General features: G+C 36.0%; 5 protein-coding genes and 2 pseudogenes across 11 annotated transcripts in view; 3 read left to right on the forward strand and 4 right to left on the reverse strand.

Moving 5' to 3' along the window:
• Positions 1 to 183: 183 nt before the first annotated feature.
• On the reverse strand, positions 184 to 3,006 carry LOC104776760 (3-oxoacyl-[acyl-carrier-protein] reductase, chloroplastic). 2 transcript variants are annotated; one of them, XM_010500880.3, is made up of 11 exons: positions 2,636 to 3,006; positions 2,397 to 2,548; positions 2,192 to 2,245; positions 1,646 to 1,726; positions 1,520 to 1,565; positions 1,357 to 1,451; positions 1,250 to 1,282; positions 862 to 996; positions 658 to 751; positions 448 to 530; positions 184 to 349 (listed from the first exon to the last, which is right to left on the reverse strand). In XM_010500880.3, exons 1-11 carry the CDS (start codon positions 2,796 to 2,798, stop codon positions 317 to 319), a joined length of 969 nt encoding a protein of 322 aa, XP_010499182.1. In that variant the 5' UTR covers positions 2,799 to 3,006; the 3' UTR covers positions 184 to 316. The 2 variants fall into 2 exon arrangements, with proteins under 2 accessions (XP_010499182.1, XP_087364953.1); XM_087508827.1 differs by lacking the exon at positions 448 to 530 and having other exon boundaries at positions 184 to 380; positions 623 to 751; positions 2,636 to 2,979.
• Positions 3,007 to 10,501: 7,495 nt separating this feature from the next.
• Positions 10,502 to 12,237, forward strand: LOC104776764 (uncharacterized). The gene is made up of 5 exons (XM_010500881.3): positions 10,502 to 10,813; positions 10,918 to 11,074; positions 11,179 to 11,229; positions 11,356 to 11,448; positions 11,875 to 12,237. The coding sequence occupies exons 1-5, from the start codon at positions 10,698 to 10,700 to the stop codon at positions 11,947 to 11,949; spliced, it is 492 nt and encodes a 163-aa protein (XP_010499183.2). The 5' UTR covers positions 10,502 to 10,697; the 3' UTR covers positions 11,950 to 12,237.
• On the reverse strand, positions 12,173 to 16,001 carry LOC104778895 (uncharacterized). The gene is made up of 10 exons (XM_087508835.1): positions 15,497 to 16,001; positions 15,315 to 15,397; positions 15,083 to 15,218; positions 14,453 to 14,946; positions 14,320 to 14,367; positions 13,970 to 14,144; positions 13,529 to 13,641; positions 13,345 to 13,441; positions 13,033 to 13,252; positions 12,173 to 12,816 (listed from the first exon to the last, which is right to left on the reverse strand). The coding sequence occupies exons 1-10, from the start codon at positions 15,696 to 15,698 to the stop codon at positions 12,258 to 12,260; spliced, it is 2,127 nt and encodes a 708-aa protein (XP_087364961.1). The 5' UTR covers positions 15,699 to 16,001; the 3' UTR covers positions 12,173 to 12,257.
• A 177-nt stretch (positions 16,002 to 16,178) lies between these two features.
• LOC104776765 (U-box domain-containing protein 6-like) lies at positions 16,179 to 20,058 on the reverse strand. The gene is made up of 6 exons (XM_087508839.1): positions 19,604 to 20,058; positions 19,394 to 19,473; positions 18,859 to 19,044; positions 18,647 to 18,754; positions 17,357 to 18,528; positions 16,179 to 17,262 (listed from the first exon to the last, which is right to left on the reverse strand). Exons 5-6 carry the CDS (start codon positions 17,479 to 17,481, stop codon positions 16,449 to 16,451), a joined length of 939 nt encoding a protein of 312 aa, XP_087364965.1. The 5' UTR covers positions 17,482 to 18,528; positions 18,647 to 18,754; positions 18,859 to 19,044; positions 19,394 to 19,473; positions 19,604 to 20,058; the 3' UTR covers positions 16,179 to 16,448.
• Positions 16,643 to 25,101, forward strand: part of LOC109124399 (developmental protein SEPALLATA 3) — a 40,780-nt gene continuing 32,321 nt past the window's right edge. For all 4 annotated transcript variants that reach the window (XM_087508840.1, XM_087508842.1, XM_087508844.1 and 1 more), the window contains exon 1: positions 16,643 to 16,679. The gene's annotated coding sequence lies outside the window, so the exon portion shown is untranslated. The remainder of the gene's footprint in view (positions 16,680 to 25,101) is intronic.
• LOC147946790 (U-box domain-containing protein 6 pseudogene) lies at positions 17,356 to 18,243 on the reverse strand (annotated as a pseudogene). The gene has a single exon (XR_015595471.1). The product of XR_015595471.1 is annotated as a U-box domain-containing protein 6 pseudogene (transcript).
• LOC104776767 (alpha-glucosidase 2-like) lies at positions 20,159 to 25,096 on the forward strand (annotated as a pseudogene). The gene is made up of 21 exons (XR_015595472.1): positions 20,159 to 20,499; positions 20,582 to 20,655; positions 20,847 to 21,264; positions 21,370 to 21,456; positions 21,533 to 21,601; positions 21,726 to 21,822; positions 21,949 to 22,031; positions 22,328 to 22,435; positions 22,505 to 22,626; positions 22,752 to 22,862; positions 22,948 to 23,018; positions 23,174 to 23,299; positions 23,468 to 23,535; positions 23,628 to 23,777; positions 23,857 to 23,910; positions 24,023 to 24,079; positions 24,198 to 24,347; positions 24,453 to 24,544; positions 24,627 to 24,736; positions 24,804 to 24,867; positions 24,952 to 25,096. The product of XR_015595472.1 is annotated as an alpha-glucosidase 2-like (transcript).

Below are 25,101 nucleotides of genomic sequence, written 5' to 3' on the forward strand. Positions count from 1 at the left end.
TGGGTTTTGGTTGTGCTTAAGCAATTTAACATAGGGGAACGATAGGGAGACATTCTTACCCGCTCCCTTCCAGACGTTTTAGTTTTCCTTTTCATTTCTATCAGTAACACATATGCGTTCCTTACTAGTGTTGATTTGTTTTAAGATACATATTGGTGACGTTTAGATGATAAATAAAGTAACACTAGTGAGTTTTTAGATATTTCCAAACAGAAACTGCAAAATAGAAATCCGACCAAATGCTAGAAATAGAACTCAACTTTGTCTCTTTTACCAAATTGTTTTAACTAAACAAAAGCCGCATCATACCAGATGTCTAAATAGCAATACCTCCATCAATGGTGAATACCTGCAAACCAATATTAACAATGGTTAGGTCGCTAACATATATCAGAAACCAAGGTTAATCACCAAATCTTCAATTGAAAGGAGTATTGAGTTATTAACCTGTCCAGTTACGTAACTGGCTGCAGGACTGAGAGCCAAAAACTCTACCAAGCCAGCCACTTCTTCAGGTTTTCCATACCGTCCTGACAACCAAACCATTTTGCTTTGAATCAGAATATTTTCTATCTAACAAATTTTTGATGTCTCAGATGCATCCTAATCCACGATAAATTACCATGCAACAAATGTAAAAGATGAAATCTCCATTACCTAGTGGGATTGTTCCCAGGATTTTCTTTTCCATGTCTTCTCCAAGCTCAGCAGTCATGTCAGATGCAATGAATCCAGGGCAAACCACGTTGACCTGGAATAGAGCATATTGTCGACAGGCCAAGTTTCAAAATCATGTCCAGGATTTTTTATTTATTTAAAAAAAAAAAAAGACGAATTTGATGAGGGAGATAGGTCACATACATTGATATTCCTGCTCGCACCTTCTCTGGCAATAGTCTTGGAAAACGAAATAACTCCACCTTTAGCGGCAGCGTAGTTTGCTTGACCAATATTGCCAATGAGACCAACAACTGACGAGATATTGATGATTCTTCCCTACAATATCATATGCAGAAGTATACCATAAATTATGCTTGTCTTCATATCACTTCTTAATCTTATAAAAGAGCTCAAATGAAAACATATTTGTCTTTTTATATATCATTTCTTGTTATGCTGCAGGGAAGGAGTAACATGTCGAAACCAATGACAAATAGTGCGAGGATATAGACGGGTGACACGGCATATGACAAGTAATAAAACGTGGAGACAATTGCGAGAATATGTAGAAGGCGAAGAGAAGTATTACCTTTTTCTTCTTCATCATGATCTTTACTGCTGCCTAAAGAGAGTAATGAGTATCAGTCCCTGAAAATCCAGAATCAAAATATTTAACAGGATTGCAGTAATACAAACCTGAGTACAGAGAAATACACCAGTGAGATTCAAAGCAATCACTTCGTCCCATTGTGATTGCTTCATTCGTATTAACAAGGTATCCCGAGTAATTCCTGAAAATATGTGGCCATGTCAGTAAGGTACTAAATAAAAATCAATGGGATCCAAGGTTCTTATTTACCTGCATTGTTAACCACGACATCAATGGTACCCCATTTGTCAAGAGCCTGCAGAAAAAGAACAAAAGGAAAATGATAAGATGTATAAGGATTGAGGAATATAAAGTGGTGTACAGTTGATCGCTCACAGTTTTCATCATCGCGTCCACATCAGCTGCTTTTGAGACATCACCCCCAAAAGTAATAGCCTGGCCACCATATTCTTCAATCTACAGTTCAAAAAAAGAATAAAAGTCAGAAACAACATGGAATAGTGACACTGAAGAAGAAAACAATACTGAATGCATATATTAAGAGATGGGGATTCCTTTGGCAGTGTTGTTGATTAAGAGTGAAATCACAAAATGCATTTTGAGAAGCAAATAGCAACAAGAAACATTATAACGAAACATTTTCCAGGGCCAGAATATTCAATCTCTTGTCCCAGAAACCAAAACTGATTCAAGCAATCATCATTGTTAGACTCGAAAGGTTCCACAATTCTTTTCGTACCAATAACAACATCCCTCCATACCTAATACCTATGATTTACTAGTCTAACAAAACGATATCCCTGAAGAGGAAACAAGATAAGCATCACAGAGTGATGGGGGAACTGACGAAAAACACAGTCTAAATACTTGGTGCATAAATCATGAAAATTGCAATCTTAACTCAGGGAGACAATCACACACCTGTTTAGAAACTTCTTCAGCCTCCTTAGCTGACCTAGCATAATTCACCAAGACCTGCAACAAAAAACACAATGTTTGCTACCATATCAGCATCACACAACGCCTCTCTATTGATTTTTCTTTCTGTAGAGCTAAAACACTAGAACTAAGACTATTGGGTACCACAAACTATGGAGAAAAAAATATGTAAACAGTAAACCCTAACCTTACAGCCAGCTTTACCCAAGGCTAGAGCAATTGATTTGCCAATCCCTCTAGAAGCACCGGTGATAACGACCACTGGAGATTCAACTTTTTGAACAACTTCGCCTGGTGATTGCTCAGTAGCGGTCGCTTGAGCTTTCACAACTACTGCGTCTGCGTTCCACAACGATGATAATGAGAAATAAAAATCTAAAAAAGGAAGAGAGAAGAGGAATGAATATTTTAAGATAATACCATTACCAGAGGTTGTAAAGGGAAGACGCGATCCAAATCGCAGCATTCCGAATTGAGGCATCGCAGAGTGAACCGGAGCCCATTGTCGGACCTGAGAGATCTCACGGTAACCGAGCTTCCCGGCGGCTTTCAAGGAGATAAGCCTCGGTCCAGCGACGGTGGTGGCCATGGCACGGAAGATCCCGGAGAAACTAATGGTTAATGGTGGGGGAGTGGAGATAGAAACGAGGAACGTCTTCTTTAATTTTCTAATTTTATTATTGAGTTTTCTTGTAAGAGCGATACAAACGAGGTGTATTTTGTTTGTGAGTTAGTTGGGGGAGCAGGTGGCGGCGAGCGTGACTCGACCCGTATAAATGACTCGACTATAATTATATATTAACACAAATGACATGAATATCTATATTAACATTTTTATAAAATTGATCCATATATCTATACTAATAAAAAGTATGAACTATAAATTTTTAAAGCCGTCCACATAGGATTTTAAACAATCAATAGAAATTTGACATATCACTTATTAATATTTAATACAATTTCCAGAATTTTTTATATTAAAAATTATTTTAAACAACCTATTATAATTTGACATATCATTCATTAACATTTATAAAATTTACATGTTAATGAATGGAAAATTAAAATTCATTAACATTCATTAACATGACATATCATTTAAAATTTACATATTATTATTTTTTAGGAAAAGAAAAATTTTAAATTTATGGAAATCAAAGAACTAAGCACAATATCCCACATCGCCTAGAAATTTTTTAGACAATGGTTCAGAACCAGTATAAATAAGATTAATATGCTTCCAACAACGAATGAGCAGGAAAGCTTGATTTATCAGGCGTCCAAGTTTAAAAGTTTTATTTGGTTTGATCTAGTTTTTTATTTGATCAAATTAAAACTTTAAACAGTTTCAAAAAAATATTATAAATATTAATAAAAAAATAAAGTTTCAAATTTTATATTTTGAAACCTTTTAAAAGTTTAAAATATTATAAATATTGATGCAAAACATAAATTCTCTTATTTATCTATATTTGTGTTTTTTATTTCTTATGAGCTGTAAAACATATTCTTTCATTAATTTTTTATTTTTGGGTCTAAGAAAGAAGTATTGACATCGCAAGACCTTAATTTGATGTTTGAGTCAAATTTTGAGGTTTAAAGAAGAAAGATAGACGACAAACACACATGTTTTATTAGATATACATAGGCATGACCAGGGTTACGGTTGTCACGGTTATGGTTTATTAACCATCGGTTATGGTTAGAAATTTTTGTAACCTTAACCATAACCGTTAAACAAACGGTTACGTTTAAATACAGTTACAGTTCAAGCGGTTACTGTTATATATGGTTACGGCTATTTGATAATATGATACAGTTGATATTATTTGATGATATAATATATTTGATATAATTTATTTATAATTAATATGTTCTTATAGTGTACTCATATTTCTATATATCATATGATTCATATTAAATAAATAATTATTAGTATATTTTATTATGTTTTTAAAATATTATAAACGAAGTAAGGATTTTGGTTTGAGAAGTTTCTAAACGCGTGGATCTAAAACCAAATAAGTATATGGATAAAATTGTCAATAATTGGGTGCATGTGTTGATTATGCTGGTAATCATGAATTTCACAAATTGTATGAGAAAAGAAATGATTTTGTTCTTGGAGTTTGATGGGTTAACAAGTTGTGTGGTAGTCTAAAAAAGGTTTTCAGTGGAAGAATGTGAAAAGTTGACGAGGAAGAAGAAGAAAAAGAGTATAACGACGAACCAAAAGGTAAAAGTTACGATGAAAATTAACACAAAATTTGACAATGAAACACGAAAACATAGGTTGTAGCGATCAATTAAATATGAAAACGAGTTGAATCCATGATTATAAAATTGTTTCGTTTTTCTCGTGGTCAAAGGAAATGGTTTAGGATATGTGAGGGCATCAATTTGATTTGTCTCGCCTCGACGTCAAGTTAAATTTATGATTTTTTTTATCAGATTTGAGTTTATAACACAACTGATTTTTATATTTTAAAAAATTGTGTATCTGAAATTTAATTTTTTCTCTTAGTACTAATTTTAATTTTTTTTATGAGATAATATTTTATTACCGTAATCAATCATATATAATTTTTATCAAAATATATCAAATAAACTTACGCATAGCATGGGTTCAAAACCTAGTATATTTGAAGGAAAAAACAATAATCAATTTATGAGAAGTAGTTAAAAAAAAAAGTAAGTAGATCGATTTTATAAATCTTCAACCTAACAACAAATATTCTCAAAAGATTTCAATTCATTTTAAAATAGAAATACATTAAATTTGATATCTTTTATTTGGTAAGTTAATATTATTGCAAAAAAATCTTAATAAAAAACTAATCAAAAAAATGATGATCACTTAGATTGCTATCCCAGCAAAAAGAAGATTTCACTACAGGACTTTAAATTATTCTCCAAGCTAAAAAAAGAATTTATTTTGTTAAATCCTAAATCGATACTCTCTCATTATATAAAGTCATTTAGTGAATAATTAACATCCATTTAATCATCAACAACAACATTAATGACCCAACGTAACTGATTTTTCCTCTGTTTTGTGAAACAAGTGACGAGGAGATTGAATCTTGTGTACGAGGGAGGAATCATTGGTCTTATGGGTTTGGTGTCACAACTCACAAGCTGTTCATGAAGCCGGATGACATGCACTAGGGTATGCTCAAATCTATGACCTCTTCACTTTAGTTTCTTGCTCTTTACTGCTGTAATAATTATATAGTTGTGTAATTTGCTTCTATTTTTCTTTGCTTTCATGGGTTAGGATCTTACTAAGAGCATCTTCATTGGTAGATGGTTAACAAAGTTGTTTAATAAGTTTTTTTTTTATTATAAAGAGGTATGCATAAATTTTTACGTCTTCTTAAATGATTAAAATGGTTTTCAGAAGAATCATCTCTAAAATGTGATTTTATAACAGCTAAGTGGAGAAACATTTGCTGAAGTAAATATTTATGCAACTGGCTGAAGTATATTATCGAAGACATAAACATTTGGTGAAGTAAATTATTATTATCTAATAGTTTTGCTGTAACATTCGTTTTGTTTTGTTTTTGGCATCACAAAATAATATGTTTAAGTCAATGTTCCTAACTTATATGCTTAGCGTCTGTTGTTGACATGTTGTGATTGGAAAGAAAATCTGAAAGAGCTCAGCGTCTCATATATGATATATATCCGATCGTAAGTATTTCTCTGTATGATACAACTATGCAAAGTGCAACAATACAAAAGAATAAATTTACTTTGCAAACATAACAACCAAATAACAATACATATAATTTTCAACTATATTAATAATAATATAAAAATAGAAACATATTTTGAGAGTGTGAAAATTTGACTTAATAAACTGTGAATCATTATATAAAACAATAAAATACAATTTTGTCATGCTACCACAATATTAAAAATATATTAATTAGTAATTGTTTTATTTCACCTATTTAGCAAAAAAGATATGGATTTTTAAAAGTTATACTAGGTTTTGAACTCACTCTACGCGTGAGTTTATTTGATATATTTTGATGAAAATTATATACGCTTGATGACGGTAATAAAATATTATCTTATAAAAAAAATAGTATTAAGGAAAAAAATTAAATTTCATATACACAATTTTTTAAAATATAAAAATCAGTTGTGTTATAAAATCAAATATGATAAAAAAAATCATGAATTTAACTCGACGTTGACGCGAGGCGAATCAAACTGATGACCTCACATATTCTAAACCATTTCTTTGACCACCAAAAAAACGAAATAATTTTATCATCATGAATTTAACTCGTTTTCATATTTAATTGATCGCTACCACCTATATTTTCATGTTTTTTATTCAATATTTTCTTATTCTTCATATTCTTTCTTTTCATTTTTAATGTCAAATTTTTTGGTAATTGTCATCGTTACTTTTACCATCTGGTTCCTTGTTATACTATTTTTCTTCTTCTTCCTCGTCAACTTCTTCACATTTTTCCAATGAAAAACATTTTTTTAAGACTACCACACAACTTGTTAACCCATCAAACTCCAAGAACAAAATCATTTCTTTTCTAATAAAAATAAAAAATAAGATAAAAAAATAAAAAATTAATGAAAGATTATCAACTCATCTATAAAATCATACACAAAAATATATTTTACAGCTCATAAGAAATAAAAAGCACAAACGTAGATAAATAAGATAATTTTCGTATTACATGAATATTTATAATATTTTTAACCTTTAAAAGGTTTCGAAATATAAAAATTGAATCTTTTAAAAAGTTTTAATATTTATAATATTTTAAACTTTTAAAATTTACAAATATTTAAAAAATTATAATATTTAAAAACTTTTTAAAAGCTAAGAACTTTAAATATTAAAACTTTAAAATTTTTTAAATATTATAATTTATTTTCTTGAAACTTTTTAAAGTTTTAATTTGATCAAATAAAAAACCGGATCAAACCGAATATACTTTTAAACTTGGACACCTGATAAATCAAGATTTACTGCTCATTCGTTGTTGGAAGCATATTAATCTTATTTATACTGGTTCTCAACCATTGTCTAAAAATTTTCTAGCCGATGTGGGATATTGTGCATAGTTCTTTTATTTCCATAAATTTAAAATTTTCATTTTTCTAAAAAATTCTGGAAATTTAAAAAAATGTTAATGAATGACATGTCAAATCCTAATTGGTTGTTTAAAATAATTCTTAATATTGAAAATTCTGGAGATTTAAAAAAATATTAATTAGTGAAGTGTCTAATTACAATTGGAGGTTTAAAATCCTATGTGTACGCTTTTAGGAGCTTATAGCTCCTAGTTTTTATTAGTATAGATTCTACCTTGATAAAAATATAATATTATAAATATTCTAATTTGACAGAAATGTTAAGATATTTTGACTTGGTAAACAATTATTTTGATAAAAACAATTATTTTAAGAGCTCATAGATCAAATGCTTATACGGGTTAGAACTGAAATTAGTCTGATGTATGATGAGTTAAATGGAAGTGTTACTATCCTTTGATAGTTCTAATTGTTTAGTTGCAATACTCAATAAACAACTGTAAAAAATTTTACTAAATTATATTTAAGGGTTAAATCTAAAAACACCAAAAGTGTAATCACATAGCTTTAATACTCAATAAACAACCGTAAAAAATTAATATTGTTATATATGTATAAATAAGTCTTTACTATCTCCTTTGGCACTTCTGATGTGTAACTACAATACTAACATATAGAAGAGAGTAAGGAGAGTGATGATGTGAAGATCAATGATACAAAGGTGGAGTTGAAAAAAAATAAAGGGATTTAAGATCAAAGTTGAGAAAAAACAGTGATTGTAAGTTATGTTTAGATGGTGGATTGTGCCTTTTTAGTTTTAATTTTGTACAGCTTTCAGGTGTTAAGCTAATAAGCGATGGTTTATATGCTACTTATTTAAGTATTATTCAATAAAATTCTACCATTATTAAAGTTTCGAAATATAAATAAAAGGCAGTAATAACTTACTACAGATGGTTTGAAGTGCAGACAAAAATTGCCCCCAGTTCCACTTGGTTTGTTATACGCATTTAGTATATAAAAAAAAACCTGCAAAAAGATCAAAATTATACGAGATAAAAAACAAATATACGAGAGTCAGCTGGAACTTTGAGACTTATCCTTCTCTATAACGTTCTAAATTAACAATAATCAGTTTTACCAAAGCCTCTAAATTAAAATAATTTACATATTAAAAAATTTACATTCAATATACATATTATACGTTCATCATAGTTATTGAGTTCTATATAAAAATACAGTATATGAAATGTAGTAAAAATCTACAATATATAAAATAAATTATAAATTTTTCAAAATAGATAAAAAATTCAATTTAATTTAATTCAAAATAGGTAATGACGTTTAATTCAATTTCCCTACTCATTGTTAGCACGATGATGAGGGGTAGGTATTTTGAGAATACACATCCTCTTTTGGCGAAAAAACCGTATTCCCCGTCATTTGGTTGGAGAAGTAGTTTCTCGACCAAAGCTTTGGTGGAACGAGGTATGCGATGGACGATTGGGTCGGGGTGTAACTTTCGGTATGACAAGATCTTTAGATTTCTGATAGGAACCCTTGGCCACTGAATGGTATGAGAAGGACATTACACCCTAATTTGATGGTGAATCATCTAATTAATCATGTCACTAAAGAGTGGCACTTTCCAATTCTCTAGGAGTTTATGGATCTGGAAGACATCACCATTATTCAGAGTATAGCTGTTAGAAAGTATTTTAAGTCAGAGCGGTTGGTATGGAATTTTACAAAATCCGGCTGGTATTCTGTTAAGTTGGGAGATAGGTAGTAAGGGATATGGTTGAGGAGGTCGAGTTTTGTCCGACCTGAACAGCTCTCTAAGCTCATGCATGGAAACTTAATGTGGCCCCAAAGGTTAAGCATTTTATTTGGCAAACCATATCCGGATCTCTCATGTGATGGATCGGTTAGCTCATTGAATTGTTCAATGTGATATTTGGTGTAGAAGTTGCAAATCTGCGGTTGAGACTATTAATCACGTTTTTTTTCGAATGTCCTCGCTCGTGTGAAGTTTGGGATTTATCTTCAACTCTGGTCTCGTCAGAGGGTTTCCCATATGATTCAATGTACTCAAATTTGGATTTTGTTTTTTGGAGAGCTGTCTCTCAACAGGGTGATCCTTAAAAACTTCCTCAATTACCATGGATTTTATGGGCAATCTCGAAGGCCAGAAATAAGAAAGTTTTTTAAGGTTTAAACGTCAAAGCGAATGATATAATTGCGCATGCCTTGGATGATTGCTCTCTTTTACGGCAGCATGTCAGCTCCATCTCCGTCTTCAGATGTCCAGGTTTCTTCTCCTTGATGTCAGATTGATGGTTCTTGGAAAGCAACCGATGTGCATTCAGGTTTGCGATGATGAGGAGCGAACCTTGTTGTTGGAGGCTCAATGTCTAAGACGGAGCCCCTCCCCTCTACATTCGGAGTTAGTGTAACACCCCGGCCGCCATCTCGTAGTGGGCACCACGTCCAATCCTAGTCCATGGGCCCACCTTCCTTAATGGGTCTCACCTCCTCTCACTAGGACCGTGAGTCCATCTATATCCGACAGCCGGTTTGCTACGTCCGGGAGGCTTTAAAGACTTGTTACCGTCCCTACAAATCACCACATGATCTTTCCCTATGTTTTGTCCTCACTCACACAGTTCCAACGGTCACTTCCCAGCAATTTAGAACCCAAGCGTTGTTATGGGCTATGAAGCGGATACGGGCTGCAGGAATCGCGTGTCAACGTTTCAAGACTGATTGTACTAAGTTACTCACTATGGTGCATTCCCCTGAAGATTGGCCGTCATTTTCCAATATGCTTGTTGAGTTTATTTTGCTCAAGGAGTCCTTCCCAGTATTCTCCATCTCTTAGATCCCGCGTGTGTTAAATTCAAAAAAGGATTGTTTTGCCCGTGTTTCATGTCCTCTTATCTCTGTAGTTTCTTTTGTAAACTCTTTCCCTCCGGTTTGGGCAACTAACCAAATAATTTCTTTTTAATTTATTGTTGGGCTGACAAAAAAAAATTTACTAATATTTTCACATTAGAAAATCTCTTCAACAAAATCAATCTGAAAATTTCACTGATAAATAAAAGACATTATGCATTAAATTTTGTAAACATAAAAAATGTAAAACTATACTAATAATAATACATCAAGAATTCAAAATTTTATTATTTTAATATCATTATTCTTTAAAGTTTATATGAATTGCCAAACTTTTAATAAAAAAAAAAGGAATTGGTCAACGGAAGACAAAAAGAGGATTGAACGGTAGACGTAGACGCCATTGGAGAGTTCCTCTTGTAACCAATCCACCCACCACCCCCATTGTAGAAAACGAACGGAACGCTTTATGGACTTACTTATTATTGTCGATTGACGAGAGATCCAATCATCGGCGATGGAGGAATCTACGGCGACGACCACTCATTACTTGTCAATTTTCACCAATTACCCTCTCATTTCCGCTGTGACGGCTTTCACCATCGCTCAATTCATCAAACTCTTCACCTCCTGGTATGTGAGAGATCCCCCCCCCCCCCCCCCCCCTCCCATGCATATCTCTTTTGTAATGAATCGATTGATTGAACTTTGAGTGTCTCTCTCTTGATTCTGCGCAGGTATAGAGAACGGAGATGGGATCTGAAACAGCTTATTGGTTCAGGAGGAATGCCTTCTTCCCATTCAGCCACTGTCACCGCTCTCGCTGTTGCTATTGGCTTACAAGAGGGCTTTGGTGGTTCACATTTTGCCATTGCTTTGATCTTGGCTTCTGTTGTAAGTATCTTCTTCTGGATCACTTTCTTTTCAAAGCAATTGAGTTATAAAAAGATTTACAATGGACAGTTGTTAAAATGTGAGTGAGTGTTTTTTGGTGGTAGGTGATGTATGATGCTACTGGTGTTAGATTACATGCGGGTCGCCAAGCTGAGGTTTTTGATCACTGCTCCAACTTCTCTTTGTTTCTTTTTTTTAACAAAGTCTGCTTTTTGTTTATGTAATGCATTCGAGCTCTGGTGGTATCTTCCTGATCTGTGCTGTGTGATTCATTTTTCCAGGTTCTCAATCAGATTGTATATGAACTTCCTGCAGAACATCCTCTGGCTGAAAGCAGACCATTGCGTGAGCTTCTCGGTCATACCCCTCCTCAGGTATGTAATCCCTGTAATCACATGCAATTCTCTCTCTGCTGTTACATCCTCATAGAAGTCAATATGATCCAGTCCCCAATTATAAAACTTACGACATCATCATATAGGACAAGCAAGAGGTGATATGCTTATAGGTGTTGCATGCGGTTTAGCAAGAATCTTGTTAGATAGTTAGGGGGAAAGCATGAGTATAAATAGGGGGGATTGAAGGAATCAGTGAAGGGGGTTTGAGTAATTGGAACCGACTTGTGGAGCCTTTTGGAGGCTTGTGTTAGTTGATGGCACTCTAGGATAAACCCGATTTTTGTGTTTCCTTCGATTTATATATATTAACTACTCTTTTCATCATTTGTCACTGTGTTTTGGTATGAATCGATTTCTTGTTCTCTCATCAGATTCTGTTTTCTATTTGCTGAGAGAGTTCAGGTTGTTGCTGGTGGAATGCTTGGAAGTGCCACAGCAGTCACTGGATACTTGTTTTTCAGGATAGCTACTAGCTAACGTTAACCACCAAGCAGAGCCACACACCAACTCTTCTGCTTCATTTCCTATTGAAGCTGCTGGACAGAACCAAACGAAACAGACTTTCAATCAAAAGCCGACTTTGATTCACTATCTATTCTTACTTAAAAAGAGTATTGATTCACTATATATATTCTTACTTAAAGCTATGCTCTTACCATTCTATACTTGATGTAAAGAAAACTTGGAACACCATTACAAAGAAAAGAATCGTGGTTTTTTTTATTTGGAAATAACAATAGTATACAAGGAATTTGTGGATATAAATTGGTGTTATTCATTGTTTATCATTGTTTACCAAGTATGATTGAGAAGACAGCTCTCATGTGCAGTGTATGGTCCAAAGTAATACTAGACTTTGCACGCCAAGCAATGTGTTGGTCAGGACGGACTAAAATTGATCCTCTCTCTGACATTTTACATATACTCCACCACGAAGTTCCTCCATCATCTTGTCTTTTAACTTCCATAACATCGACATAATTTTCCCATGGAGCTATTGCTGATTTGCTCTTCCTTTCAACACCCTCTTCGCTACTAGGCCAGACCACGCATACCTTGACATCAGCCATAAACTCTTTTGCCACTTCAAATGTAGCACAAGCTAGCTCATAGGACTCTTGTAATGGCGATATTATTAGTAGAAACTCCACTTTCTCCGTGGAAACAAGATCCAGTGTAGAAACAACAACCTCTTTTGCGGAATCTGACAGCATTCTCACATGCATATGAGGCAGTCTTGAACCTGGTTCAGCACAAGGAACATAGTCTCTTCTACGACCACTTGGTACTTCAGGATCACCAGCTTCAGACTTGTTATCAGGAACAATGGCTCCCTCTAAATACCTAAATAGTAAACACAGTAAATTCACATATCTTTTGTTGAGATATAATGCAAGAAACACAATGGTTTGAACATTCAAGACCACAATCTACATGTCATGAAACCGCTGATATTAGTTGACAAAAGCAGCCAGCCCTAGTTTTCTTCTCTCTTTTTATTCTTCTTGCACTACTCAGACTAGAGTGAGAATTCTACAGTTTCAAAAATGATGATGATACCTGAAACCAAGATCCTCGGCAGGAAACTGTAGTTGAAGGCTTTTTCCTCCATCAAAGATACCCTTTAGTCTGCTAAGTCTCTGATTTCCCAGCGGATTTCTCTCATTCAACAGAGATTCTGAAAGCTGTGCACGACCTAGTGCAAAGACATTATCCAAGATTGCCTTTTGCAGCCCCGTTGGAAGGATGGAACCGACTGTTTTGTTTATAAACCTATGAACTACAACAACATAGAGCAATAAAGAGATATTATTGCTGCAACCTAATTATGAAGCGATAAAGAGAGCAAGAGACAAGCTAGTTCTATTTTACCTGAGTTTGCAACTGTTGGGTCAAGGCCTAGCGCCGAAGGAACCGCCATGGCTGCCCTGAAGTTCTGAACACTGAGTGAAGTATTGAAAAGGGCAATCTAGCAGTCACCGTAAGAAGCTTGTAAATGAATCAACTTAAGAAGAACGGATGTCAATAAAAAGTTAAGAAAAGATAAATACCATACCGGCCTACGTTCAATTTCATAGGTATTAAGAATTGAAGGTTTTGCAGAACCCTGAACAAGAGCTGCTATTTTCCATGCAAGATTGTGAGCATCCTGAATTCCAGTGTTCATTCCTGCAAATATCATGTAATCTGCTATCAGAATATTATACAAGACTGCTAGTTGAAAGTACATCATATCGAACTGATTCCTGAGGCTTGCCATTGCTCGATTCATAAAACTTAGAAAAAGAAACTGACAACAAGGATCCTTTAAGATCAACTTTTAAGTTTGCGGCATTCCTTGGTATCATAGTATCTCATTTGACGATACCTTAAATCATAATAGTACAAAAATGGAGATGATAGATATCTTCCAAATATGTAACTATCATCATACACGAAAAAACAGTCAAAGAAGCAGAGCATATGGATCACGTTTTGAAAAGATTTGAACACTTACCAAAACCTCCAGCAGGCGGGAACCGGTGAGCAGCATCACCAGCAAGTATCACTCTATTCTCACAGCACATGAATTTCTCAGCGACTTCAGCATGCATGACCCATGGCTTAATATCAGCTACATCCAAGTCTGAAAGCTCATGTCCCACCAAATTGAATATCAACATCTTGCACATCTACAGGAAAATAATAGTTCAGGAAAAATAACAAACAAAATCGCAATTGAATTTGGTCACAGTTGGGATGGAAATAAAGCCACAGAGGCGTATAAATCTGTGTTCACAAGTAAAAGTCCAATTTGTTTTTTTGGTGATAGTAAAATCCACTCTTCTCTAGGTGATGAGTAAATACCTCGGGACTAAAATCAGAGAGGCTCTGCTGAGGTGGATAGTATGGAACCTGCAGTAGAAATACTTGATTACCCGCCAAGCTATGGTGTATAACACTAATTAAACTGAGATTTTCTGGTCGGGTCTGTAGCTACCTGCAGAACAAACTCTCCCTGTTGAAGATCATGGGCAACGAGAACTCCAATACCTTCAGTGTTGAAAATAAAAAATAACATCCCTGGTCTGCTACTCATCAGATACTCACCGAGCTCTCTGCTCATAAAATGGACACTAACAAGCTTTTGTAGATCTCTTTCCCCTCGCATTTCTATTTTGGTGAGCTTTCTTACAGCACTCCGAGCACCATCAGCACCAACCAGTAGACTACATTGAATGTTTCTTTTCAAATGCTTGCCTCCTTCGAGAAAAGAAACAGTTGCTGTAACACTATCTTTGTTAGAATCAATCGCCACACACTCATGACCCATGAGAATTTGCCCCGCAATAACAGAGTCAAGCTCAAGACCATCAAACTCTTTGGAGTTTCGAACATGAAAGCCAAGGTCTTCCAACCGCTTAAGCAGTAAATTTGTCAATTTGTACTGGGAGAAGTGAGCAACAGAAGCCGGGCTGACAACTTTCTTCAAATCTATTAATAACACCAAAAAAGGACTTCTTTGAAAAAGTCTGCATCTTTCCGCAGCTAAAGTATAACTATTTGCAGAACTAAAGGCATTTGATTAAGTTTGATGAAAGGAGAGAGGAAATTGTATGGAAGAACACACCTTGAGGCTGCATGTGGTCCACTGTGCCAAGAGTTGAACCGGAGAGGGAAGTGCAGTATATAAATTTCCTCCACAAATCTACAGGAGGCTGTGATCTTTCAATCTCCTCAGCTAATCCATCCAATTCACGGAAGATCTAAGTATATATGAAAAGGGAGAAACTAAGGTTCCAAAAATCCAGGACAACACCAAAAACAAAATTAACCAAAGGGAACACACAAAAAAATCCAACCTCCATAGATCGGTTGTTGATAAAATGTGCTTGTGGATGTTTAGAGAAGCTTGTCGCTTTGTCCAAAACAGCACATTTCACCCCTAACATAAAGGTGAGACAATCCAATTCGTGAACTCAAATTTACTTATGTAAGGCAAGCTCAGATGAAAAGGATGGATAAGGCAAGCTCAGACGTGTACCTAGTTTGGTGAGAAGGATGGATAAAACGAGTCCCACTGGTCCAGCGCCGACGATCAGAACAGGAAGCTTAGCATCTTCGCCACGAAAGCAATTTGTGTTTGAAAGGTCCTTGCTTTGGAAGTATCTCACTGGATACACGCTGACCCACGAATTGTTTCTGCTTATTCGTGTAACCCTCATGATCAGCCCTAGCATCGCCATGGTCGAGAAGCTAAACCCCAAAACCCTGAAAGTCGTAGGAATTGGTAAAACTCTAATTAAAACCCCATGAAACACAAATTAAGGAAGAAGCAGAAGAAGACTCTCAGGCTCTATAGACTCTTAAGATCACGAAAGGAATCTAATTTCTCTCTTAAGAGCTTTTACAAGGTTACAGAGACGACGGAGACGCCGTGCAGGCCGACTCTTTACGATCTCTTTTTTTGTAATATAATTTTGTTTCATAAAAGAAATTATAATTTTATAATAATTGATTCATACTACGTGGTGCTGGATGTATCCACTAGATTGGGTCTACATGCGAAAACCTCTGCTTCAAGAGTTGTCGACTTTGGCCAACTCAGATTGTGACCCTTACCTAAGAATTAATCCTTAGCAGTTAGCATAATTCAGAGTTTACATTTTTTTTTTTTTTGCTTTTTAGGCTAAGGATCAGCTTAAGAAATTGCCGTTGGAAAGAGGTTTGAGGTAGAACTCTACACTGGGAGTAAAGGTTCATATAAACTTATATAGAGGTACCTGATACATACATCAGTAAGCTATCTCCTACATGTATACCTCTGGCGAGAGAGGAATAGTGAACAAAAATGGTGAGATCACAACGTCGCCTGTACATATTTTTCTTCTCTATGAAGACGACTTGTAAAGAGGTAAAAAGATGAAAGAAAACAAAAGATCAACTTTACGTAGTAGGGTTTTAAATGTTACACCCTAATCTATATATATATACACTTAATGGTGTATCGAGTAGCTTTTCTTCCAGAGGAAACTGAATGGTCTTGTCATTGTTTTCCTTCTGGAGATTGATTTGGTCAAAGGTTTTACTTCTGACTCGGGATCTGAAACCGGCGCTGGTATTGACATTGGTGCCGATACGGTTTTCCGGGGAGCTTCATCTCTGTTTGGCGATGGTTGATCTCGTTGCCTTTGTTCCCTGAACAGCATCAGAAGCTTCTGGGACTTGTCTCTTCCTCGTGGACTTCCGTTCACTGAGATGGACACAAGAGACGGGATCACTCCTTCTTGTAGTACCATCTGGATACATGACTCGTTTCCCGTGCATAGGATCACTAGGCAAGAAACGGCTTGCTCTTGTTCTACCGTGTCACCGGTGTCTAGCACAGTTGCAAGAGTGCTGATCATGCCTTGTGTTGATATCATCTCTTCTTTCCCTTCTCGGCTAGATGCTAGATTTAGTAATACGGCTAATGACTTCTCTATCCACAAGTGGTCACCTGTTGATGCAAGGACTTGGAGGCTTTTGATTAAGTTTGATGAAAGGAGAGTGGGAATATTGGGAGAGTAGGTTGAAAGGTTGTAGAGGGCGTGAAGGGCGTCTAGCTTGCATTGGGTTTCGGTTTTTTCGCCTTGAAGAAGAAGATTCACGAAAAAGGGAACTGCTTGACTTGAGCCAATCACGGGCTTGGCTCCTTCAAGGCAGGATAGGTTTAAATATAACGCAGTTGCTGGCCCTTGAGACTGGGAACAAGAGATCATTTTCTCAAGCAGGGGAATGACCCCTGAAGTCAGCATCAACTCTTTGTTCCTACAGTCCAATGAAACAAACAAAACAGAGGAAACTGTGAGAAGGTTTGCACTAACTTCGATTGCTAACAAAATAAGAGGATGAGCTATCTAACCTGTTATTGTTGACTGCTAAGTTAAATAGAGCCATAGCTCCAGTTTCTTGTGCGACTGCATTGTTTTCATTAACAGCTGATCCAAGAAACCGCAAAAACGCTTCGACAAACCCATTGGCTCCCATGAGGATCCTGGCCTCTTCATCATCCTTTAGCAATCGCCTTGCATTTTCTACTACTTTACACTTTTTAGCCAAGTCCTCCTCTTTGTCCAAGATTGCTAGTATGCCCTGATACCTCTCTAGAACATTAATATCAGAAGTCTCCTCATCACTAACAACAGGCACATTGACTTCTTCTTTGTGTTGTTATTGAGAAACAATAGCACTACCCTCCTCCAAAGGAACGATCTTATCGCCCTTTGGTGTGCACGATTCTATACTATCAACTGACTTTGAATTGGTAGATTCAGAGTCAGACAGGGCTAGTCTCCAGTAGTTAAGGTCAAGAGATTCTGGTGGTCCAGTAGGGACTGCGATCCCATTCTGCTCACACCAGCTCGCTATCAGATCTTTAACGCAGTAATTAGGAGTCAGGGAAAGATGTGGGAGGTGCTGCTGAGTCTTGGGGCAAGAGTTATGCCCATCACTGAACCATTTCTCAATACAGACACGTTCATAAGTCTGTCCAGAAGCAATAATGACAGGATCACACATAAGCTGCAAAGATATGGGACACCTCAGTTCTTCTGGTGGGATGGGCATCTGTCCTGATTTCCTACTGTTCATTGTCTTAAAGTTAATAGAACCAAACTTGGATAGTTGACGCCCAAACGCATGAACACGATCTTCATTAGAAGCTTGACCAGTGGGTGAACATGGTGGTGAACCCTGAGAGTCATTCTCATCCATAACCTCACTTCTGAATAGCTTGGAGTATTTTCTCATGAGATGCAAGAGGTAAGCCAAAATAGACTCCTTCCGCTTGTCTTCTTCCGCACGTGCCCTGTCAATGAGTTTCTTTAAAGCACGCCGCTCTGCCAGAGCTGATCTAGAAGAAGTTATACTGAGTCTAGTAGCTGCCTGGAGGAAAATTTCCAGTTCGGAGCTGTCACTGCAGTTGTCAAATTTCTTACCTTGTTGCAATAGTGCAATAATCCGATCACCAACTTTCTTCTCTGATGGATCAACCAAGAACTTGGTCTGCTCTAGTTCACTAACAATGTCCAAAATCTGAAGAAGTCAAATATTAAAGTTAGAATTCTCAACTAGGAACTAGCAGAGACCATTTTGGTGTGCACTGTTAGTCATAGACAGTTTTCTTAATCTGCAAAAGGAAATAGAGATTCACCTGAGACCCAATTGAGCTAGGAACAATGTCCTCCACACGTCTAAGACTATCGATAAGTGCAGATTTAGCTTTCTCAAACTTCAACAGTACAGCATCCCCAGTAATGGCCTGTTCAGAAAGACCAAAAATAGATCAAGAGAGGGACCGAAACACACAAAAGAGAAGAATAAGCATCAAAAGAAAGAGACACATAAAGAGAAAGAAACACACACCAAATAAAGTTTGCTACACTCAGAACAGTGTTAAAGAATGTTCTTTGCTTTCTCAAGTGCAATGTGTAACGAACACAAGGCTTGAATCCCTGATTTACTTCGAGGTCTTGCTTCTTCCAACGAAGGGAAAATTGACAATACCTTGCAATAAACTGCAGATAGTTCCTTGCACATATCTCTATGTAACTGCATTTTAACAATAAACCATAACACACAACTTTAGCCAATTAAGCATAGAGAAGAACACCATCAACTTACATCAAAGAAGAAGAAGAGAAATCCAAAAGAACATTACAAAGAGCCTTTAAAAGTTTTCAGCTCAGATGATATATTAACCACACCCCCAAGATTCCCAAATACTTTCTCAACACAAGATTTGATCACATTTTCTAAAGCATGATAAACCAAAAACAGAGATAACATTGTAACAACATAGTAAGCAGCAAATTAAAGCCCCCCCCCCCCCCCCCCCCCACATTTTGTTCATAATAATTCAAAAAAACTACCGACATGAATCATTGTGAAAGAAAGATACCTTGGCATCGCTAGCAGCGAACAAATTCTCCTCGAGCTCGCTTACATCCATGATCTACAGACAGAGAGCTTTATACAAACCTGAAGGACATGAAACAACAACGCATTAAGGATTGCCTTTTAGGTTCCAAAATCTGAGGAAACAACGAATCATATTTCATGTTGTGATGAAAGAAAAAAAAAAAGACGATTCTTGAGAAAAAAAAATTACCTTGATCTAAAGAAACGAGTCTTAAACTTAACCCAGGAAAAAAAAAGAATGACAAGAAAAGAAAAAAAAAAACAGAAGCATAACGGTAGAGACTAGAGAGAGAGAGAGAGAGGCGGAAAAAAAAAATGGGGACGAAGAAGAAGAAGAAGAAGAAGAAGAAGAAGAAGAAGAAGAAGAAGAACTCTGTCAGCTCCACAAAACCCGCAAAAATAATCTACGGTTGTAATTGAAACACGAACCAAACCATCGATGATTGATTTACACACGAATGTTGCAAACGACCCAAAAAAAAACAGAACAAAAAGAGTTGCAAGAAGAAAAAATAACGCACGTGTATAAAACTCGCAACAACAACAAAAATACCAAAAAAAAAAAAAAAAACACCGAAAAGAATAAGAGAGACATGTAGGGTTTATTGTCTCCATTTATTAGAATAGTGAAGTCACGAGAGTGTCATCCATTTCAAAGTGAACAACCATTTTCATCTACTTTTTTTTCTTTTTTGTTCCCTTCGAATTTTTTATTTTTTAAAAATTAGTTAGCTGTAATTTCTGTATTATAAAAAGACTTTGTAAAAAACTAAAAAAATGACTAAAAACAATTAAGGGGAGAGGCAGACAAAGAATGAAAACTTAAAAATTGAGTTGCAATCATCATCAGTTCCAAGCACGACGATCTGTTGTAGTTGGTCAAAACTCTTGTCCTTTCTCAGCTTCACCGATCATTCACATAGCTCTACTTTGCTTAATCTATTATACTATAACAACGATACTCAAATGATGACTACCGGATTTAGCCCATCTGGTGGAATCAAACCACTGTTCAGCGATGAATCCCAGAGTTCACCTCGTGTTATCACTCCTTTTCCTTCTCCTAAACTCACCGACTTGCCTATGGTACTCTCTCCAACATATATATATTATTTTCTTTCTTCACTTTGGGATAATTTGAAAATCTTGATGAGCTTCATTGTATCAGTTTCAAGATGACCATAAGAAGAGCTTGTATTGGGGAACTTATCGCCCTCAAGTTTATTTTGGAGTTCGAGCCAGGTATCATTTTACTATATGCTTCTTGGAATCAGTATCTGTCAAAAAGTCATTGTTTGATTAATTGGGAATGAGCAAAGAACACTAGAATTTTACAGGGGATTGGTTTACAAAGAACACTAGTACAAGCTGTGTAAATATGTGTTTCTTTCTTGGTCAAGCTGCTAAGTTGTTGTAGATGACTGACTATGCAGAACTCCTAAGTCCCTTGTTGCTGGCTTGATGTGGCTCGTTACAAAAGATGGTAAGCCTGTTATGAGGCATTTCTGTGAAAACTCTGAAGATCTTAAGTCATTTGGCTGGAGAGAACACAATGGAAGAGATTTTGGGCGGCAAGAGCTGCTTGAACAAGATATGATTTTGGAGACTAGTTTCGTCAAGTCTAAGGAGGGGAGCCTTGGTTATGGAGGGGATTGGTCGATTAGAATCAATGTTAAAAATATGTTGAATGATGAAGTAAATAGAACCGTACATCTCTTCTTCTATCTAGCTGATGAAGGTGGCAATGGTGTGAATCTAGGCCAAGATGTATTGGGGCTTAGAGAGAGTTCTGTCCTGGCTTCCGGTTCACGTCAAGATGTAGGAAACTGGCAGATACACTTAAAATCACAGGTAACTTTTTTATTTAAAAGTTCTTTTGAGAGATCACAGAGGATCTTCTTAGTTACTGTCTTTGCAAGAAAGCGACCATTATAGCTGTGCTCTTCTCTTTTGCAGAATCATCTTGAAACACATTATTGCGGTTTCAAGACACCTGACATTGTCAATCTTTCTGATCTTGTTCAGAAAAATCTCGCTGTTCAGGTTATATCTCTGTTTTGCAAGTTCTCCAGTCTGTATTTGCTTTTTCTTTTATTAACACCTATTGGATTGTCTTCAGGAAGGGAAGTGTGGACGACTTCAGCTCTCTGACACATCAGAGGATTCTTCAAACATTTATGTTTTTCAGGTAATCATCAGTCTTGTTCATGATATATGAATACAGATGTATTTTTAAAAACATCCCTAAATAAGTCATATGAATTGTATGATTTGAATGTTTCCTCATCCCTAATCCTCATTTTTTCATGCAGATTTCCACTACGACTCAATCTACTATAGATGTTGCCTTTGTCTCTGGAATAAGAGAAGAAACCTCCAACATGGAGAAGCGTATAATGAGTCTTACAGGTTTATAAGCTTCCCTCTTATCTCCTTGATGATTGGCTGAACACCATTTCCTTTCAAGATATCTAATTTTAATTAGCTGGTATAGATTTTATCTTTGACCTAAGTTTCTGTCTTGATTCCGTGTAGGCTCGCCACTCTCTAGTCTACTTGAAGAAAAACATATAGCATTTGATGCAAAGTTCAAGGATTGCTTCAACCTGTCTGAAAAGGTATGATTCTACTCTTTATTTTCCTCAACACAAAGATCTACTTTTTATGAAGGATCTCATATTTGCACTTTTAAAGATCTTGTTGACCATTGTGCAAATCCATTTTTCACCTTTCAGCTCTAGTAGTAGTCTTTTCCTTTCTTAAACGCTTTCTGTTTCTTTCTTTTAAAAGGTTCAGCAACTGTTATCTAAATGTATTTGGTACAGACTTGCTATATAGTCGATTGTTTATATGCATCTGATTTGATGTGCTGAGAAGAGATAAATAGGTGATTCTATCTTCCTGTGATTTTCAGCTTGATCCTGAAACTTTGGTGGTTGGTAAAGCTGCAATAGGGAACATGCTTGGAGGCATTGGTTACTTCTATGGTCAATCAAAAATTCATGTTCCTAGAAGTGATCTGGTGAGTTTCAGTTCTGTTTCTTTTTGCACTCCTAAACAGATTCACATAGTTAACAATGTTTAGTTGCAGGCTAAAAGTGAGGATGATTTCTTGCTATATTGGCCAGCTGAGCTGTACACAGCAGTTCCAAGCCGGCCTGTATTTCCTAGAGGATTTTTGTGGGATGAAGGCTTCCATCAACTGTTGATCTGGTTTGTTCATTATACATCACTCGATAGGCTGAACAGTTTCTTGGTCTTGTTATTTCAAAGTTATATAATACAATCATTTGGGCATTTAATCATTCTTTGAAGTGTTTCTATTTGTGTTTGATCAGGCGCTGGGATGTCCATATAACATTGGAAATTGTTGGAAACTGGTTAGATCTAATGAATATAGATGGATGGATTCCTCGTGAGCAAATCTTGGGAGATGAAGCTCTGAGGTTGTTATGTACTCTTACTAACCTCAAAATAGGCATCATTATTGTTTGTTGTTGATACTGATTCGAAAATGGTTTTTACTGCAGTAAGATTCCAAAGATAGTACGTTGTTCAGTACCCAAGTAATGGCAATCCACCTACACTACTTTTGGTGATACGCGGTAAAAACTTTCTTGTACATTGTCGCCAAGATTAATTATGTTTCACCTAGCTAAGATGCTTTTGGATTGGAAAAATGAGAAAGGCTTGGTGTAAATAACAAGATATCAAAAATCATATCAACTCCATGTTGACATTCCTTGTATTTATTCTTCAGATTTGATTGATGGTATACGGGCAGAGAAATTTAACGAGGTGGAAAGAGATGAAATCTTGTCATTCCTTGACAGAGCTTTTGTACGGCTAGATGCATGGTTCAAATGGTTCAACACTTCCCAGATAGGTAACATTAACAACATGGTGTCAATACTTTACAGAGTTGCTAGATGTTTTCAGTACTCTTTGACTGTTGTGTTTCATGTTTCTAGCATTTAAGTGACTTCTACATACAAGTAGTACATTAGTCCTACACTGTACGTTTTCGTATATTTATGATTTGATTAAATACCAGGGAAGGAGAAGGGAAGTTATTATTGGCATGGCAGAGACAATATAACAACTAAGCAACTAAACCCTCAGGTACCATTTCTTGATCATTAATGATAGATTTTAATCTTATCCTAGCTTCCTTTTTCTTATCATGATACTTTAGCTTGCACATATTCCCACAGTCTCTTTCCTCTGGTTTGGATGATTATCCTCGGGCTTCACACCCAAATGAAGATGAGAGGCATGTTGACCTCAGATGTTGGATGTATCTTGCAGCAGATTGCATGAACGCCATCCAAGAATTTATGGGGGAAAAAGACATACTTGTGACGGTTAGAAGAACATGAAAATAATATAGACTATACGTTCTCTAACTTGTTCATCACATATCTTTGAAACTGTATCCTGCAGGAGGATTATAGCTCAATTGCCAAGATGCTTTCAGATTTCACTCTTCTGAATCAGGTTTATATTTTTATATGCAATGCCTACAAGACTACATTTTCTATCACTTCCTTTAACTATCATGAAAAGGATCGCATGATTTCTTGTTCTCACTCTTCTTTTTCTTCAACAGATGCACTATGACCATGAACATGGGGCTTACTTTGACTTTGGTAATCACACAGAAGACGTAAGGAAATTTTGATGAATTATGTCATATAGAAGCTTAGATTTCAACTGTCATGATAGATTATAAATCTATCTAGGAAATTTTGCTGAACCATATATGCACTGGATTGATTTCTCAGGTTCGGTTAATCTGGAAAGAGGTAACTGGAGAAGATGATCATTTATCTCGAGAGCTTGTAAGGGAGACATTTGGGAGACCAGAGCTAAGATTAGTTCCTCACATCGGCTACGTCAGCTTCTTTCCTTTCATGTTCAGGATCATCCCAGCTGTGAGTTTGTATATTGTGCATTAGTATCGTCCATATGATTGTTGAAGCCCTTGTTGGAAAATGGAACTAAATTAAACCTTCAAATTTTATGTTGCTTGACGAAAGGATTCTCCAATCCTCGACAAACAACTCAATCTCATTTCAAACAAGAGCATCGTATGGAGTGACTATGGTTTACTTTCACTTGCCAAAACTAGGTGAGCATGCAAGAACAAACATATTGTATCTAAGAATTGTCACTCTTCAGTGATTTCATTAGCACTCATTCTCTTCACGCAGTTCTTTGTACATGAAGTATAACACTGAGGACGAAGCACTGTACTGGAGAGGTGCAATATGGATGAATATGAACTACATGATTCTTTCTTCCCTGCACCATTACTCTAAAGGTACATGTCTGAGTCCCCACCTCTTCACAAACAAAAACTTTGTATAACCCATCAAAATTTTCTGCAGTGGATGGACCGTACAGCAGCAAGGCAAGAACTATTTATGAGGAACTAAGGAGCAATCTAATAAGGTATGCATGTTTGTATAAGGTACAGTTGAAGTTGAAGATGTCTGAGTATATGTGGCCTTTACCTATACTGTCTTGTTTGTGCAGGAACGTGGTTAGAAACTATGACCAGACTGGCTATATATGGGAACACTATGATCAAACAAAAGGAACTGGAGAAGGTGCACGTGTCTTCACCGGTTGGTCTGCACTGATTCTCTTAATTATGTCTGAAGAATACCCTCTATTTTAAAGAAA

Source organism: Camelina sativa, chromosome 3, assembly GCF_030686135.1.
Source record: "Camelina sativa cultivar CO46 ecotype springtype chromosome 3, ASM3068613v1".
Lineage (NCBI taxonomy): Eukaryota > Viridiplantae > Streptophyta > Magnoliopsida > Brassicales > Brassicaceae > Camelina > Camelina sativa.

Excerpts from the sequence above, each read along its gene's own strand:
- LOC104778895 (XM_087508835.1), bottom strand. The coding sequence starts at position 15,698 with ATGGCGATGCTAGGGCTGATCATGAGGGTTACACGAATAAGCAGAAAC. Across the intron at positions 15,398-15,496 it reads CATCCTTCTCACCAAACTAG|GGGTGAAATGTGCTGTTTTG; the intron begins GTACACGTCTGA and ends CCTTTATGTTAG. Across the intron at positions 14,368-14,452 it reads AGGGAGAGTTTGTTCTGCAG|GTTCCATACTATCCACCTCA; the intron begins GTAGCTACAGAC and ends TTTCTACTGCAG.
- LOC104776760 (XM_010500880.3), bottom strand. The coding sequence starts at position 2,798 with ATGGCCACCACCGTCGCTGGACCGAGGCTTATCTCCTTGAAAGCCGCC. Across the intron at positions 2,246-2,396 it reads TGGGTAAAGCTGGCTGTAAG|GTCTTGGTGAATTATGCTAG; the intron begins GTTAGGGTTTAC and ends TTTTTGTTGCAG. Across the intron at positions 1,452-1,519 it reads TGTCGTGGTTAACAATGCAG|GAATTACTCGGGATACCTTG; the intron begins GTAAATAAGAAC and ends ACATATTTTCAG.
- LOC104776764 (XM_010500881.3), top strand. The coding sequence starts at position 10,698 with ATGGAGGAATCTACGGCGACGACCACTCATTACTTGTCAATTTTCACC. Across the intron at positions 10,814-10,917 it reads ATCAAACTCTTCACCTCCTG|GTATAGAGAACGGAGATGGG; the intron begins GTATGTGAGAGA and ends GATTCTGCGCAG. Across the intron at positions 11,230-11,355 it reads ATGCGGGTCGCCAAGCTGAG|GTTCTCAATCAGATTGTATA; the intron begins GTTTTTGATCAC and ends TCATTTTTCCAG.
- LOC104776765 (XM_087508839.1), bottom strand. The coding sequence starts at position 17,481 with ATGGGAGCCAATGGGTTTGTCGAAGCGTTTTTGCGGTTTCTTGGATCA. Across the intron at positions 17,263-17,356 it reads TTAGCAGTCAACAATAACAG|GAACAAAGAGTTGATGCTGA; the intron begins GTTAGATAGCTC and ends ATTGGACTGTAG.